Source organism: Typopeltis vanoorti, chromosome 12, assembly GCF_054136105.1.
Source record: "Typopeltis vanoorti isolate ZY-2024b chromosome 12, IOZ_Tvanoo_1.0, whole genome shotgun sequence".
In the NCBI taxonomy this organism is placed as follows: Eukaryota; Metazoa; Arthropoda; class Arachnida; order Uropygi; family Thelyphonidae; genus Typopeltis; species Typopeltis vanoorti.
The window spans coordinates 111315766-111333607 of NC_143560.1; the positions used below are offsets into that span (position 1 = coordinate 111315766).

General features: G+C 35.5%; 1 protein-coding gene across 1 annotated transcript in view; it reads left to right on the plus strand.

The window, feature by feature from the left end:
* Positions 1-17842, plus strand: part of shot (dystonin-like protein short stop) — a 1304552-nt gene that overhangs the window by 1017066 nt on the left and 269644 nt on the right. Inside the window, exon 74 of the mRNA XM_090402172.1 lies at positions 15022-15192. Coding sequence (XP_090258298.1) covers positions 15022-15192 — 171 coding nt within the window. The remainder of the gene's footprint in view (positions 1-15021; positions 15193-17842) is intronic.

Below are 17842 nucleotides of genomic sequence, written 5' to 3' on the forward strand. Positions count from 1 at the left end.
CTGTTCTTCAAGAAATAGATGAAGTTAAAAGATTTTTTTTTTTGGGGTGGGCGGGTAGACAAAAAGTTATAAAGTTTAGAGACATATTGCTAAGCTAGCCCATGAGATTACGTGGTTATTGAAAAAGATATTAACAAGTAGAGATAAGACCTTGATACATCCACATCTGGATTACTGTGCTCATGTCTGGTCTTCTGGGTTTCTTGGCAATGAGGAAGTGGTGGAAAAGATTCAGAGGCGAGTGACCAAGATGTGAGTAGTCTGTGGAATGTTCCTTATGAAAATAGATTGAGGGTGTGTGGATTGCAGAAGTTGGTTGATAGTGAAACATTTAATTGCTTAAAGCATTTTATAGGATTGATGCAGGGAAAATGTTTCAGCACTTTGCTGGAGGGGCCAGAACAAGGAGTCATACCTGAAAGTTGAATAAAAGTGTGGTTAGTACAGGTGCAAGGACTAGATTTTTTGCTTTGAGAGTTGTAAATGAGTGGAATGGGTTGTCAGAGTCAGTTCTGAGTGCTTTATCTATTAATGGGTTGAAGGAGAAGTATGATAGATTGTGTGGATAGTTTAGGTCTCCCGCAATGAGTCTTCAGAATCCATGGAGTTGCCTGTACAATAATAATAATGTGCATATTACTAGTTTTTTATTTCGCAAAAGAAAACAAAAGCATAGATATTTTACACATCTTGTGGATAAAATTTTCACTCCTTCTGCATACAGTTTGAATTGCATTCTCATGCATATTGCTCATAAACCATGTCTCAGAATGATATTCCATCTCATATCCTAATATAATGCCAGATAACATGTTGTCTACAATTTGGACTCTTTGATTACTAGTGATGGCACATACAAACTCAAACTGTGTGTATGTGCCATCACTGGTAATGGAATTGATACATTGGACTGTATTGGTCCAAAGCAGACATTTATCATAATTTGTGAAAGAAGTTTTTTATATGCATCTCTGATTACAGAGAACCAAAGTTGTTTAATAATTGTGGGTCATTATATTTATTGCATCTTTGAATATTAATATATAATGGCATTTTACTATAATGTTCTCATACTATTCATAACTATGCCATTGTAACAGATTTATGGACACATGCCGCATGTGTCTATAAATCTGTTACATGACGTGATTAAAAAAAAAAATGCAGGGCTTCAAAATGAGAGAACAATGGATAAATCAAGAATAACTACAAGACTCATATATAATGTTTTTTGAAAAATTTATAAGAAAGACAATGAATTTACTGCTTAACTAATACTGCATCTAGGATGTTAGCTTAAAATGGTCTTCTTTGATGGATTGTATTGTATTTTTTTGTATTGAAAAGAAAATTGCAATATATATTTTTAAGAGATATTTTGTTGCATCAAAAATTGTAAAATAACCTATATAAATCATTTAAACAAGAAAATTAAAACTTTCATACATATCTTGTATACATGCCTGGTCTGTAAATCCCTGATGTTTGTAGACCAGTTGGTATGCAAGTTATGTTTATTTTTATCTCATAAAAGCCTAATATGGGGGTGGGAGTGACTAACTGCTGTTGAAGCAGGTTTGAAGTGGCTGTTTTACTAGTGACCAGTAGTGGCTGGTGACAATAGAAACAGGTGGGGCCAGGGGCTGAAAACAACTTAATTTTTTTTATATTTATATAGTGGTTCTATTATTGATTTATAGTTATTATTTCTGTTACAATAATGTTTAGTCAGACTCCACTGATGCATTGAGCTATTAATTTTTTTAAAATTGGAAAAACGAGAAACGTTTTTCCAATAAACTATCGATTTTGTTCATAGTTAAAATATATTGTTTATGGGCATAATAAAAATTTAAACTTTAAAATAAATTATAACAAAAAATGACAACAACAATTAAACACACTAAAAACAATACAACAGAACAACAACGAGATTAAATAATAAGCCAATGAAAGAGTTGTGTGCTATTTACGTAGAAACACAGTGATTGGGCCAGACTAAACGGGCCCCAAGATAAGCGTTGCACCTGGTAAACAAACATGATCGCTATTGTACGTACCTCATACATGCCCTGTGTTCTACACGTATAACATAGGGCCATACTAAGTCGCATTATACAATATTGCTACAAAACTCTATAGTAATTTTTTTATTAAACAATAAAACAGATCAACAACAAAAATAAATAATAAGACAAGGGAACCAGGGCGAACAGCGAAAAGTCAGCTACTGGAACAAATCTGAAAACAAACCCCAACTCAACATCACCAGAGTTAAAGATCGGTACTATCAACGTAAGAAGCCTGAATGGCAAAGAAATGGAGCTAGCTGAGGAATTAGATAAGTACCAGATCGACATAATAGGGGTGACTGAAACAAAAAAGACCAAAACTGGTGAGATCTTTCTGAGCAATAAATACAAAATGTTATATTCAGGCAATAACAATCAAGGAAAAGGAGTAGCCATAGTATTCAACACAAAATACGAGGCTAATCTTCTTGAATGGTAGTCAGTCTCAAGTAGAGTAATGTGGGCAAATATGAGAATGGGGAACTGGACAATGAGACTTATTTGTGCCTATGGTCCCACAGAAGGTTCTACTAAGGTAGAAGTGGAGGAATTTTTTGAGGCTTTAGAAAAAGCAACTGACACAATGAAAAAGGAAAAGTTGGTTCTTGTTGGGGATCTAAATAGTAGAGTAGGAAATGATTGTGAGACATACAAAAATATTTTGGGAAAATTTGGAGAAAAGAGCAAAGCTAATAATAATGGCAAATATCTGTTGAATTTCTGCTCAGGACATGGACTGGTCATTACTAACACCATGTTCCAACATAAAAATGTGCACAAATTCACATGGAGAGAAGAGGCTAGGAATAAGAAAAGTCTCATTGACTATGTTATTGTTGATAGTGATGTTTTCTCCCTGGTGCAGGACACCAGAGTGTACAGAGGATTTGAAATTGGAAGTGATCACTATTTAGTCTTGAGCAGGATAAAATTGAATTTCATATTGAAAAGAATAACATGTAAGAAAGTTTTAAAGCGAATAAAAGTTGAGCAGCTCTCAGATGTAAACTGTAGACTAAAATACAGAAATATTATTGAAAAGAAAATGAAAGAGTTTGAGAACAGGAATCAAACCTTGGAGATTCAGTGGCAAACTCTGAAGGAAACATTGATTGATTCTGCCAGAGAGGCATGTGGTGAGGTTGTGTGCAAAGATAAAAAAAATCAGAACTCCCTGGTGGACACAGGAAGTTAAAGAGGAAGTTAAAGTTCCTGGCAAATAAGTCAGCTTTTACTCTTACAGAATACAGAGACAAATGTAAGAAAGCTAAACAGTGTGTAAAACTAGCTAAACAAAAGTCATGGGAGGACTTTGGCAAGAATATAGAAAATAAATATCAAGAAGGTGGCAAAATATTCTGGAGGTTGTTGAAGAAGCTTAGGAATGGAGGAAAGAGTGCTGTAAAAGGAATTAGAGATGATAAAGGTGAAATGAAAACAGGAGAAAAAGATATCCTTGAAGTATGGAGTAATTACTTTGAAAAACTGCTAAATGAAACAAGCAGTGATGACAGCACAGTGATAAAAAACACTGACCAGGCATGCAGTCAGGAATACATATCCATACTTGAAGTAGAAAAAGCCATCAAAGGCTTGAAATGTGGAAAGGCAGCAGGAGTAGATGATATTCGACCAGAAATGCTGAAGTATGGTGGTATAAGAGTCTTACAGTGGCTGCACTGCATAGTTCAGAAAGCCTGGACAGAGGGACGAATTCCCGATGATTGGAGTAGAGCTCTCATAGTACCCATATATAAAAAGGGAAATAAAACTGAATGTGAGAATTACAGAGGTATTTCCCTACTGAGTGTTCCTGGCAAGATCTATGCAAGTATACTTGAGAAACGGTTGAGAAGAATTGTGGAAGAAAAGCTTGGTGAAGAACAAGCTGGATTCAGGCCAAATAGAGGCTGTCAGGATCAGATCTTCACTTTACGACAAATAGTCGAGAAAGCATGGGAATATAACAAAGATCTGTATTTAAGTTTTGTCAATTTGGAAAAGGCATATGACAAGGTGCCAAGAGAGAAGCTATTCAATACGCTGCAGTTATATGGTGTCAATGGGGCATTATATCAAGCAATACTTAGTCTTTATTTGAGTTGTGAGTCAGCAGTTAGAATTGAAGGAAGTACAGGAAGTTGGTTTATTGTTAAATCTGGTGTGAGACAGGGATGTACATTATCCCCTCTGTTATTCATTATCTATATGGATCACATTATGAAGGAAAGTGGTATTAAACATGATATCAAAATTGGAGATGTTAATGTCAGCTCTTTGCTTTATGCGGATGATGTTATACTTCTAAATAAATCCGCTACAAGTCTGCAAGATTCTCTGACTAAATTGAATAGCTGTTGTAATAGATATGGTATGAAGGTCAGCAATAAAAAGACAAAGACAATGAAAATAGGCAGAATCATTGAAAATGTCAACTGTGTTGTGAATGGAGAACCTGTGGAACAAGTAAAACATTTCAGCTACTTAGGCACAATTTTTACTGAAGATGGTAAACTAAATATAGAAATAGACAACAGAATCAGCAAAGCTGGTATCGTGGGAAGTCAATTGAATAAATTCATATGGAATAAGAAAGAAATTAGTCGGAACACTAAATTAGCTGTATACAAGACTGTGTTCAAACCAATTTTAACTTATGGATCTGAGAGCTGGGTCAGAAGTAAAACACTTGACCAAAGACTAGAGACCGCAGATATGAGAGTCCTGAGAAAGATTAGAGGCGTGAACAGATGGCATCAATGGCAATATCATATTAAAAATGAGGATATTAGGAAAGAACTTGACATTGTCAGCATCCAGGAATGCGTTAGCAGAGCTAATCTCAGATGGTATGGTCACTTAAATAGAATGGGAGAGGAAAGATTAGCAAAACAAGTGTTCTCTGCCAGGTTGGCAGGAAAACGACCCAGAGGAAGACCAAGATATAGGTGGATTGATACGGTACAAAGTGCCTTAGACGATAGAAATATAAGATCTGATAATGTTGGAGTCTTGACAAGTAACAGACTGATTTGGAGGAAAATTGTAGATAGGAAGTTAGTAATGATGTAATTTTTTCATGTAGTACTGTCATATCCTGTACACCCCTTGAGGGTACATGGCAGGAATTTGATGATGATGATGATGAAAGAATTGCGTGCTATTTACGTACAAACGCAGTGATTGGGCCAGACTAAACGGGCCCCAAATTAAGCGTTGTGCCCGGTAAACAAACACGATTGCTAGTGCACGTGGTTCACAATCAAAGGATCGTGCGCTATGTATGCAACACAGTGACTGGGACAGACTAAACTTGCCCCAAGATAAGCATTGTGCCTGGTAAACAAGTACTATCGCTAGTGTACGTGCTGATACATGCCTTGTGTTCTACACACATGAAACAGGGCCAACCGTGGCTGGCTCCAGAGACCGTACTAAGTCTCATTATACAATATTGCCACAAAATACTACAGCATTTTTTTTTTATTAATCAATAAAACGTGTTGGAAATAGATCAAAAATAATAATTACAAGAAACATATTTTTTAAAACTACAATTATTGGGCTACTTATACAAATATATGTGGGGCCCGGCCCCTATAGACAAGCCGCCCCTGCTAGTGACATTAACATGTCACTGATATTTTTCATAACTGATGGCATTATTCTAATTTCAGAAGATAATGCAATGCTATCCAGCCTGATGTGACCAGTGGTTATATTTGCTAAATGATCAACAGGCTATTGGTTTGAATCTCACAGTATTATGGCTGTTTATGAATGTCTTTTTTGTGGAACATCATTTCATTATTCTATGTTAGACCATCACCTGTTTAATGGAGGCCCAAAGAGGCTTAAAAAATTTCCATATTTGATCTCTAGAGCAAGGTTCTTTAGATTAAGATTTCATCTGCCTATAGAACTACATGTACTATAGGTTCCTAACCTTTTGTGCATGGGGTTCACATAAAAAAACACTTTGTTTATATTGCACCAACTTTCTGTTCTTGTTTTCTTGGTATTCTGGCTTTTTTTGTTTTGTTTTGAATGTATTTTTAATAGATGAAGAAGTAATCTGTAGTTTTCTTTTTCATTTTTTGTTCTCCCTTCTTTACAACCTAGCCTTCTATTTTTAAAGGCTGAGTTCTAAGGACAGATATTAAAAAAATATAAAACAGCTATATTTCAAATTTCTTAAACATAATTAAACTATGTGACTTCTACTGATACCTACAGAAGAACTTATCCTTATTTCAATCTGATTTGGCTGCAATTTCCTAAGGATCTTAAGCAGCATAGAAATTAAATATTTTTCAAATTTGGTCAGAAACTTTTGAGTGATGTGTCCAGTAGAAGAAACTACAGGAAGAGGACTTTTTATGAGAATCCTCTCTTCATTTTAGTCTGATTAGGCTGAATTTCCTAGGCAACCTTAAGCAGTGTCAGAAACAGCTATATTCCAAATACTATCAAACTCATTTGAAATACTGCCTGTATATATATCCACAGAGAATTCATTTGTTCTCTCCTTTACAATCACCATTCATTTTTTCCAAACAGAACAGAAAATTGTTGAATGATGTGACCTATAGAACTATCTTCAGATCATCTCCAATCTTCATTTTAGTTTGATTAAGTTGAATTGATCAGTGGCTGTCAGCAACATAGACAACTATATTCTAAATTTCATCAAAACCAGTCAAACAGTTTGACCTGTGGAGCTGTTTGTAGAGGAGGATAGAAAGTGAAAAATATGCTTGTGCTTGCTATCCTGTTTTTGCTTATCATTTCACTTCCTTTACCTTTAGGCATTATCACTCACTGATACAATATTTCAAGTCATTTTTATACTAATTTTATATCTTCAATGCCTATGTATTTTATATATATATATATATATATATATATATATGTTTCTTTTTTTCTTTCTAATGCTGATATGTTACAGCTCTTTCTGTGACATGTACCTTATAAGGCAAAAAATGGATTGAATCATTTGATGCCTTAGAAGAAATGCATAATAAGCATAAATACAGAAAAAAGAAAAGCAAATTCATAAGAAAGAAACAAGCCAATTACAATTTGGATAAGCACAAATATAAACTTATATTTAATAAATATAAATATTGCAGGTAATTATTATTATTATCTAAGACCTACATGGAGTCAAGGACTCATCGAAGGAAGCTGTAATTCATTCACACTGGATTGAGTGGTGGAGATGGAGAGTTGTAAAGAGGGTGCCCTCCCCCGATGAGTCTTTGAACTCCTTGGAGGTGCCACATAATAATAATACATGTGGACTTCATGAGTGCACCAGTATCTGATAGCAGAGCTAAATGAGTCTGGTAAATTATAACTAAATTATAACTCGTGGAGTCACAAGCTTGCTTATGCCTAACAATAGAACTTTAGCCCAGCTGTAGCTTCATTTGAAACTTAACTGTAGTTCATAGTCGCTTTGTAGTGGTACAGTGTTTCTTTATGGTGTTTTTTATGTTTGTTTTTAATGTTCTCATGCCTGAAGAAGTCAGCTTTCCGATGAAACATGTTGTGTGTCAAATAAAATTGTTTGTCTAATTCTTGGAATTCAGTCAGTAAATAAATAAATATATATATATATATATATATATATATATATATATATATATATATATATATATATAAAATGGCCTAGTGGTTAGTGTATCTGCTCTCTAGCCAAAAGGCTGCTGATTTGAATCTTGCCGTGGGCATGGATGTTTGTGATTGTCAGTGAAAATACCAGTGGTGATGGTTGACAGTAGATAGCATGTACTGTCGACCATCACCATTATATTTAGGTATTTTTTGTAATCTGTAAACAAAATATGAGTCTAAATTAAATTCTCCTATTTTCTCTGAGTAGTTTTAAACAAAATGCTCCATCCATTTTATAGCATCAATTTCTAATTTTGAAATCCTAATAATACTTTTTCATATTTCTAATTTTTCATTATTTTTTCTTCTATATATTTTGTAGCTTGTATTTTATTAACTAATTCTTCTAAATTAGCAGGTTTTTTCCTTTTATATTTGTCCCATCTTCTACTGATTTATCATTTTTTATTTTACTTAGGTTATCTTCTTTTTTTGCTATTATATCTATGATAAATCATTTTGTAACTTTTTAGTTTTTTTTGTTTTGTTTTTTTTTGTTAGTATTATTTGTTCAAAGATCTGTAAAGTAATCGACTTCATAACTTAAATTTGCAGTTTATTATCCACATTCTTGTGCTTTAGTATTTTATAGGCATTGGGCTTAATTTGCAAATAGTAGATTCTGGTTAATTGGAACAGCTGTTTTATTGGGACAACCCTAGAAAAACAAAATGAGAACATAACAAGAATTTGCTTTACTTATTTGGGAAACAATGCTATTTAATTAGGCCAGTGTAACCTCGACATACTTTTTCTAGTACTCAACGGAGTATTACAAAAAGTATGTAATCTTGCTTTAAAAATTTAGTGCTGAAAATTTAGTGCTCTATTTTATTGTGTCACATGGGATGGTTTCCTGCGTAATAAACATACTACACAGTTTGGATGAAAGAAAGTAATGAATTATGTAACAGTGCTGTACTGTTCAAATATCTCAGGAACTAGTAAATGAAAGCTGTTAGGTATTAGAAAAATTGCCAGACATTGATTCTTTAAAGGATTAGAATGGAGAGCATACCATATCAGTACCATGCCAAAAAAAAATGCCCGGATAAAATCTGAATCTTTTAAGAATTGGCTCATGAGTTGGGAGAAACAAAAGTTCACTATTGCAAGCAATACAATTTATGGCTGATAGTTGGCCAGGAATAAACAAGACTATTCAGATCTGTTTTGCTCACTGTGGTTTTTAAGCATTCAGTGATAGGTATGCAAGATATGGCTAATCCTTTTGAAAATGATGTCCCATTAAATATGAGCCCACATGAGAAACTATGAAGCATTTGCATTCATTGACAGTTGTCTTCAATACTATAATGAAAATGAATATTTTTGAGGAGGAAATTGAAGCAAAATCAGAGGACATTAGAAGAAAACGAAAGTGATCAGGATTCATAGTTAAAAATGTATGGTGACACAACACACATGTTAAAATAATTACTTTACTTAATATTAGGAAAGTAACATTCGATGTTTCAACCCCTGTATTGAGGTCATCATCATGAAAATACATATGTATGAGATACAAGCTATGTGCCACTGCACTTTACAAAGGTAAAATAAATCCAACTGCTTATTAATCTTTTGCCCAGCCTGACCGCTTGTGGAAAAACTAAATTAATAATTTTAAATCAAAAATTATAAATAGATTTTTAAAAAATTGAATTTTCAAAAACCTCATAAATATAAAAATAAATTAATTAAAAACAGAACTACATTAGATATTTCTAAAGTCCTCTTGTATTGAGATTTTCTTCTGGGCTTGTTGCGGTTGCTATAAGGGTTGCAGATGGGTCCTTCACATTCTCGGAATGATTAATCCATTATTTTTGTTCGGGTTTGGATAGTGTTTTAGCATTTCACAGGCTTCTGTGAATTTTCTCTCAAACCAGGTTCTGGTGCAGTGTAGGGACTTGGTGCCTTTCCAGTCATTTCTATGATGTTTGGAGTGCATGTTCTGATAGCTGTTTTGCCATAATGGAGTTATTTATTGTGCTGTTTGTGTTCTTCTTTTCTGATTGTCCTGTTTCCTCTCTGTAGGGTAGGTTACATGTACATTGGATTTTGTAATCCCCTAGGTGGGCTAGGTATGGAAGAACTGAGTAAATTTTTTAATTTTGTCAGGGGTTTGAAGGTGGTCTTGATGTTGTATTTATGTAGGGTTCTGTCTATTTTTTCTGAAATGCTTGTAACATAGGGTATGGCTATGGTATTCTTGTAATCTTTTTTGTTTTTAGTGGTATTTTTATGGAGAATCTTGTAAACTGTTTTTTTTATTGTAGCAATTTTTTTACAAATGTATGGTTAATGATTTCGATTTCTTTGTTTAGAGCTTGCTCATTCAAGCAAATTGTTAGTGCTCTGTGCTTGAGAGTGCTTATGACTTCTAGTTTTTGTGTTGGGTGGTGGTATGAATTTCTGTGTATGTATTGGCCCATGTCTGTAGGTTTGCAGTAGACAGAGAAGGAGACAGTCTGAGGGAAGATGTGACAAGTGTGTCTAGAAAAGAAGAGCATTGTTGTTTTCGATTTCAATGGTGAATTGGATACGTTTGTGTTGTTTGTTCAGGTGGCTAAGGAATGTATTTAATTTTTCGTGGCCATGGAGCTGCGAAACATTAAATACATTCCTTAGCCGCCTTAGCCCGATTCATTTTCCCATTCAGAAAATACACAAATACCTTTGCAAGGCTACAACATCCACTGTACTCCTCATACTTCTTCTCAACCTTGCATCGTCTGCAAAAAAACTGTATATAACCATTGAAGCCTTTCCCAATATCATTTCCATGTAAATTAAACAGCAAAGCACCCAAAACAAATCCCCTACGGTACACCATTGTGACATTTCTCCTCTCGGATGTTGCTCCTGCATACACAACTTGCTGATACCTGTCAGGCAGTCAATCTCCAATCCAGTGCACTAATCTACTGTCCAACTCCATCTGCTCCAGTTTAATTACCAGCTTGTCATGTGGCATTATATTAAAGACCTTAGCAAAACCTAAATATACCACTGTTTATGTTTTCCATTTATCCAATGCACCTGTCATCTTGTTATAGTAAGCAGATTGCTAAAACATGACCTTCCTTTAGCAAACCTATGCTGTTCATCAAAGAGAATGTTGTTGTCATCAACCCAGTTCTGAATCCTGGTTCTCATTGATCTCTCTAACACCTTTCCCACAATTCTTGACAGACAGATTTTTCTATAATTCGAAGCCTTAATCCCCCCCCCCCATTTCAATGAAGAAGAACAACTATGCCATCTTTCCACTCCTTTGGAACTTGGGCTTATATAAGACTCACATTAAAAATGTTAGTTAAAGCTGTTAACTCCCCAGAACATTCCCTCAAGACATGCAGTGATATACCATCAGATCCCATAGGCTTGTTGACATCAAGTTTCCTCAATTCCTCATATACCCCTTGCTCACTCACCATCAGTTACTCCTCCTCCCTACTGTTCTCAGGTTCTGCATGATGTTACTTTCATGAAATACTTTCATAAACTATTCATTCAACATCTCTTCTGTATCTTCCTGAGTGGTTATAATTCTACCATTCTCTCCAACTAGTATAATCTTTTCATAATCATTCTTTCTTCTACTGGTCACATATCAAAAAAACTAATTAGGATTCCTTTTGGCCTCATTAACTAACTGCTGTTCATACTGCACTTTTGCCACTCTTAAAATGCTAGTTACCTCTTTTGCTTGCTCTTTGTACTCCTCGTGCAACTGACTGTCACACCCACTCATCTTATGCTGCCTCCATAATGCCTTCTTCTTTCAACTTGCATGCTTCACTTCATTCATCTATTTATCACTCACCTTATTCAACCTCTTGTCATTTGAAATGCATTCAAACATTGCTTCTTCCAGACAGTTCCTGAACAGGTCCCAAGAAGCACCGATCTCCTTTCCTTACAATTTCTTCTTTTCCTTCTTCATTCCATGATATAGCTGCACACTGTCTCCTGAGCTTCTCATAATTATCAGTCTTATAGTTCTACATATAACTTTCTCACAGAATTCCTCTTATGAGTGACCACCACTCAATTAATCACCTCATGGCCACTCTCACCAGCTGAAGAGTGTATGGTGTGAGGGACAACTACCTGCTTCAGGTAGTTGTCCCTCAAAAACTCAAAATTCATTCTTTGTTCCCAGATGCTATCTCTTCTTTTCAGTCTGTATTACCATAATTAAAATCACCCATAATGATCACTCTTTTTTTAGTAGCTAGACCGATTTGCCTGTTCATTTCCTTTTTAGCTTTCCTCCACATTATCAGGTCTATAGCAACACCTAACTAGATAGTTCATTTTGTTCACCTCCACCTCACACCATACTACTTCGAATTGCTCTTTTCATCTCCACCTTAGTTGGAGATAATTCCTCTGCTACCATTAACTGCACTCCTCTCCTCCTTTTATCCTGCCTATCCTCACGTGAAACATATCTCTCCATTTTATTCCTCTTAGAATGTCATCCTCATCTAACCATATGTCACTTATTTCCACAATTTTGGGACATATATACTCTATTAATGCTACAATTTCATTTTGTTTATTTTGAATACTTCTGGCATTTGTAAACATATGCTAGGCTTACAGATATGCATAAACATACATATATACTAGGCTTATTTCTGGTTCTGTAACAAGTCTCCCCAACCGGACTCCTCAGATGTAACTCTTCCGTATCCCCCCTCCTCCCCTTGGCCACTCATCTCTGATCTTGCACCTCTCCTCATACCTATTTGTTTCCCCACATCTCTGGTTACTTAGTCCTGTGTGGTACACACATAAACTCCTGTGTTCATCATCCACTCTTCTCATGCAGTGTCTCCCTGATCTCCCCCATTTCTTTGTTTGTCTTGTTTACCTTCTCTCTCATTCTCTTCACTCATGCCACTCAACTCTGCCTTCATAAGCTCTCCTACTGTACTTACCTGCTGTTCCACATGACCTCTTGCTTCCTCATTCTTGTGTTCACCTCAGTTATCACACACTCTCTCTCTCTCTTTCAGCAACAGTTTCTCCAGCTAACTCACACCAAATCTATTCAAATGCAGCCCATCTCTTTTATACAGTTCCATCCATCCCAAAATTTATCCCACACATTAGCAAAATGAATTCCTTCACACTTCTCAGCTAGCAACCCATTTATAATCCTTGCCCACTGTCTCATCTCATCACTTTCATACCTGGGAAATAAGCTGACTACCTTTCCTACCACACTGTTATCTTTGCTCTCTTCAGCAACCTCCTGATACTCATCATTACATTCTCCTTGTTGCCATCTAGATAACTTGTGTTTACCAACTCTCTTGCTCATGTTTTCCTCATATCTAGTGCTTCAATCTCTGCTCATTCCACCCCCTGGAAAGCTAAATTTATGCATCCTCTCATTTCACACTTCTAATAATCAGATCCCCATACATAATCACTTTCGAATCATTGGTCATCTTCACACTGCCACCTTGTATTCTCACCTTCTTCTCCCTTCCATACATACATGTTAATCTCATTTCTCTGCAATTTTCTCATCTCTTGTCTCATCTTTGCCAACAATTCTTTTATATCCTGAATTATTTTCTTACCGCTCTTTACTGCCTCTAACAGGTCAGTTGCATTTCATTCTCACTACCTGTCACACTCATTATCTTACAGTCTGTCGGTTTAACTGTTGCATATGCTATCATAATGCTAATTTCAGTCACCTCATTTATATTCTCTTTCGCATTACTTTCATCATCATTTAAACCTGGAACTCCATTCACTTCAATAATTTCAATTTTGCAGCTTTTGCCACTATTTTTTACTACTTAATTTTCTCAATTCCAACAAATCTCGCATTTCTGGCTCGTAAAGCATCTATGACACTTTCTCTCTCTCTCTAATACCATTCTCATATCACATCCATTTTCTCTTGGCAATGAATGCATAGTGCGTGCACACACTACATACCACAAAATCCCCCATGTCAAACTCCTTACCAAACTCCATGTCACACACACACTCAACCACAGTCATACACACGGATTCTATAATCGAAAATTATCAATATTAAAATAATGACTTATCTACAAGCTCAAAATCATGCAGTCCATCCAGTAAATGACAAATATTTTACTTTAATTAACGTTAATTGTTTATCTGTAAGGCAGTAATTTTGCTATGCAATAAACACGAAACTTGTTGAAACTAGTAGTTTGTCTTATGAAGAGACAACATCAAGAACCAAAGAGTTTTCAGTATATGATTTGGCCACATCTTGACTGCTGTGCACAGATTTGGTCACCAGGGGATGGTAGAAAAGATTCAGAAATGAGTGACTAAGCTGGTGACAAGTCTGTGGATTGCTGCCTATGTGAATAGGTTTAAGGTTTGTGGGTTACAAAGTTTAGTTGATAGGCAAGAAAGAGGGGACATGATAAAAATGTTTAATACATTAATGGGGATTTATAAAATTGATGCAAAAGTAGTTTTTCAATATATGACAAATAGAGTACTAGGAGCCACTGTGGAAGTTGTGTAAGAGTGTGGTTAGTCGGGTTGTGCAGACCAAATTTTTTGTGTGGAGAGTGGTGTGAGTGAATGGAATGGGTTGCCAGAATTGGTTGCAAGTTCCCTGATGGTGAGTGGATTCAAGGAGAGATATAATAGGATTTGTGTGCATAATGTTTAATTTGGGTCTCCCATGATGAGTCTCTAGACTGCATGGATAGCATATAATAATAATAATAAAATAATCCATTAAGCATATCTTTTTACCAGAGTGAGATGGTTTAGCAGAATTCATTTCTAGATGGTCACTGTTATTTCTAGATGGGCAAGCATATTATTTTTTATGTAAATTGATCTTCATAGATTAAGGAGAAAAAATGTACTGTACTTGCTCATTTGTTTTATGTAAAATAAAATTGATGTGCACTATCAGCAAAGTTTTTGTACATTTTCTGATTATCAAACTATGAAATTATCAGAAAGAAAAGTCCTACAATAGTTGTCATTAAGAGAATCGTGTTTAAGAGAAGATTTAGAAGAATCTTAAATCTTATTTCTTGATTTAAGAGAATCCTATTATAATTGCTCATTAAAACATTCATTTCATGTGTTGTTATATATAATTAAACCCATAATCACATACTTACCTAATTTGTAAAAAAAAAAAAAAAAAAAAATAGAAATTTACAGCTGTATAAACCAAGAATATGTCATAATCAAAAATAATCTTTACACTGGTATTTGTTGTTTATTTTAGGAGCTGTTCAGTGACCTGGACAATAACAGACACAAAGTTGAAGCCATACTCCAGCAGGGTCAAGACTATTTGAAACGTTCTAATGAAGGAGCAGCTACAAATCTTCAACACAATTTACGTACTTTGAAACAAAGATGGGAAAACGTTCTTACTAGAGCTAATGATCGAAAGGTATCATTATTTAATGTTAATGGATATATAAATGGGGTGCTTAAAGGTCAAAGCTGTATAACTGAGAGGAGACCTCCACATAGCCTTTAAAGGAATGCGGAGAACCGACCAGGGCTTCTGACCTAATGTCCAATCCTCACCTTCTCGTGGTGCACCTTGTTGGGTATCTACTTTGATACTGAACGAACGAGGATGGGCTGGCAATTTGGGATTTAGCCGACCAAATTGTATTCTTATTGGTTAAACCAAAATAAAAAATGATGGTACAACACGACAAAATTTCATGCCGGCTGGGGCGTCGCCCGGTTAAACAAGGCCCCCGTTGTTTTCGCCAGGGAACCAGGGCGAACAGCAAAAAGTCAGCTACTGGAACAAATCTGAAAACAAACCCCAACTCAACATCACCAGAGTTAAAGATCGGTACTATCAACGTAAGAAGCCTGAATGGCAAAGAAATGGAGCTAGCTGAGGAATTAGATAAGTACCAGATCGACATAATAGGGGTGACTGAAACAAAAAAGACCAAAACTGGTGAGATCTTTCTGAGCAATAAATACAAAATGTTATATTCAGGCAATAACAATCAAGGAAAAGAAGGAGTAGCCATAGTATTCAACACAAAATACGAGGCTAATCTTCTTGAATGGCAGTCAGTCTCAAGTAGAGTAATGTGGGCAAATATGAGAATGGGAAACTGGACAATGAGACTTATTTGTGCCTATGGTCCCACAGAAGGTTCTACTAAGGTAGAAGTGGAGGAATTTTTTGAGGCTTTAGAAAAAGCAACTGACACAATGAAAAAGGAAAAGTTGGTCCTTGTTGGGGATCTAAATAGTAGAGTAGGAAATGATTGTGAGACATACAAAAATATTTTGGGAAAATTTGGAGAAAAGAGCAAAGCTAATAATAATGGCAAATATCTGTTGGATTTCTGCTCAGGACATGGACTGGTTATTACTAACACCATGTTCCAACATAAAAATGTGCACAAATTCACATGGAGAGAGGAGGCTAGGAATAAGAAAAATCTCATTGACTATGTTATTGTTGATAGTGATGTTTTCTCCCTGGTGCAGGACACCAGAGTGTACAGAGGATTTGAAATTGGAAGTGATCACTATTTAGTCTTGAGCAGGATAAAATTGAATTTCATATTGAAAAGAATAACATGTAAGAAAGTTTTAAAGCGAATAAAAGTTGAGCAGCTCTCAGATGTAAACTGTAGACTAAAATACAGAAATATTATTGAAAAGAAAATGAAAGAGTTTGAGAACAGGAATCAAACCTTGGAGATTCAGTGGCAAACTCTGAAGGAAACGTTGATTGATTCTTCCAGAGAGGCATGTGGTGAGGTTGTGTGCAAAGATAAAAAAAATCAGAACTCCCTGGTGGACACAGGAAGTTAAAGAGGCAGTGAAGGAAAAGAAGAAAGCATATCAAAAGTTCCTGGCAAATAAGTCAGCTTTTACTCTTACAGAATACAGAGACAAATGTAAGAAAGCTAAACAGTGTGTAAAACTAGCTAAACAAAAGTCATGGGAGGACTTTGGCAAGAATATAGAAAATAAATATCAAGAAGGTGGCAAAATATTCTGGAGGTTGTTGAAGAAGCTTAGGAATGGAGGAAAGAGTGCTGTAAAAGGAATTAGAGATGATAAAGGTGAAATGAAAACAGGAGCAAAAGATATCCTTGAAGTATGGAGTAAATACTTTGAAAAACTGCTAAATGAAACAAGCAGTGATGATAGCACAGCGATAAAAAACACTGACCAGGCATGCAGTCAGGAATACATATCCATACTTGAAGTAGAAAAAGCCATCAAAGGCTTGAAATGTGGAAAGGCAGCAGGAGTAGATGATATTCGACCAGAAATGCTGAAGTATGGTGGTATAAGAGTCTTACAGTGGCTGCACTGCATAGTTCAGAAAGCCTGGACAGAGGGACGAATTCCCGATGATTGGAGTAGAGCTCTCATAGTACCCATATATAAAAAGGGAAATAAAACTGAATGTGAGAATTACAGAGGTATTTCCCTACTGAGTGTTCCTGGCAAGATCTATGCAAGTATACTTGAGAAACGGTTGAGAAGAATTGTGGAAGAAAAGCTTGGTGAAGAACAAGCTGGATTCAGGCCAAATAGAGGCTGTCAGGATCAGATCTTCACTTTACGACAAATAGTCGAGAAAGCATGGGAATATAACAAAGATCTGTATTTAAGTTTTGTCGATTTGGAAAAGGCATATGACAAGGTGCCAAGAGAGAAGCTATTCAATACGCTGCAGTTATATGGTGTCAATGGGGCATTATATCAAGCAATACTTAGTCTTTATTTGAGTTGTGAGTCAGCAGTTAGAATTGAAGGAAGTACAGGAAGATGGTTTAATGTTAAATCTGGTGTGAGACAAGGATGTACATTATCCCCTCTGTTATTCATTATCTATATGGATCACATTATGAAGGAATGTGGTATTAAACCTGATATCAAAATTGGAGATGTTAATGTCAGCTCTTTGCTTTATGCGGATGATGTTATACTTCTAAATAAATCCGCTACACGTCTGCAAGATTCTCTGACTAAATTGAATAGCTGTTGTAATAGATATGGTATGAAGGTCAGCAATAAAAAGACAAAGACAATGAAAATAGGCA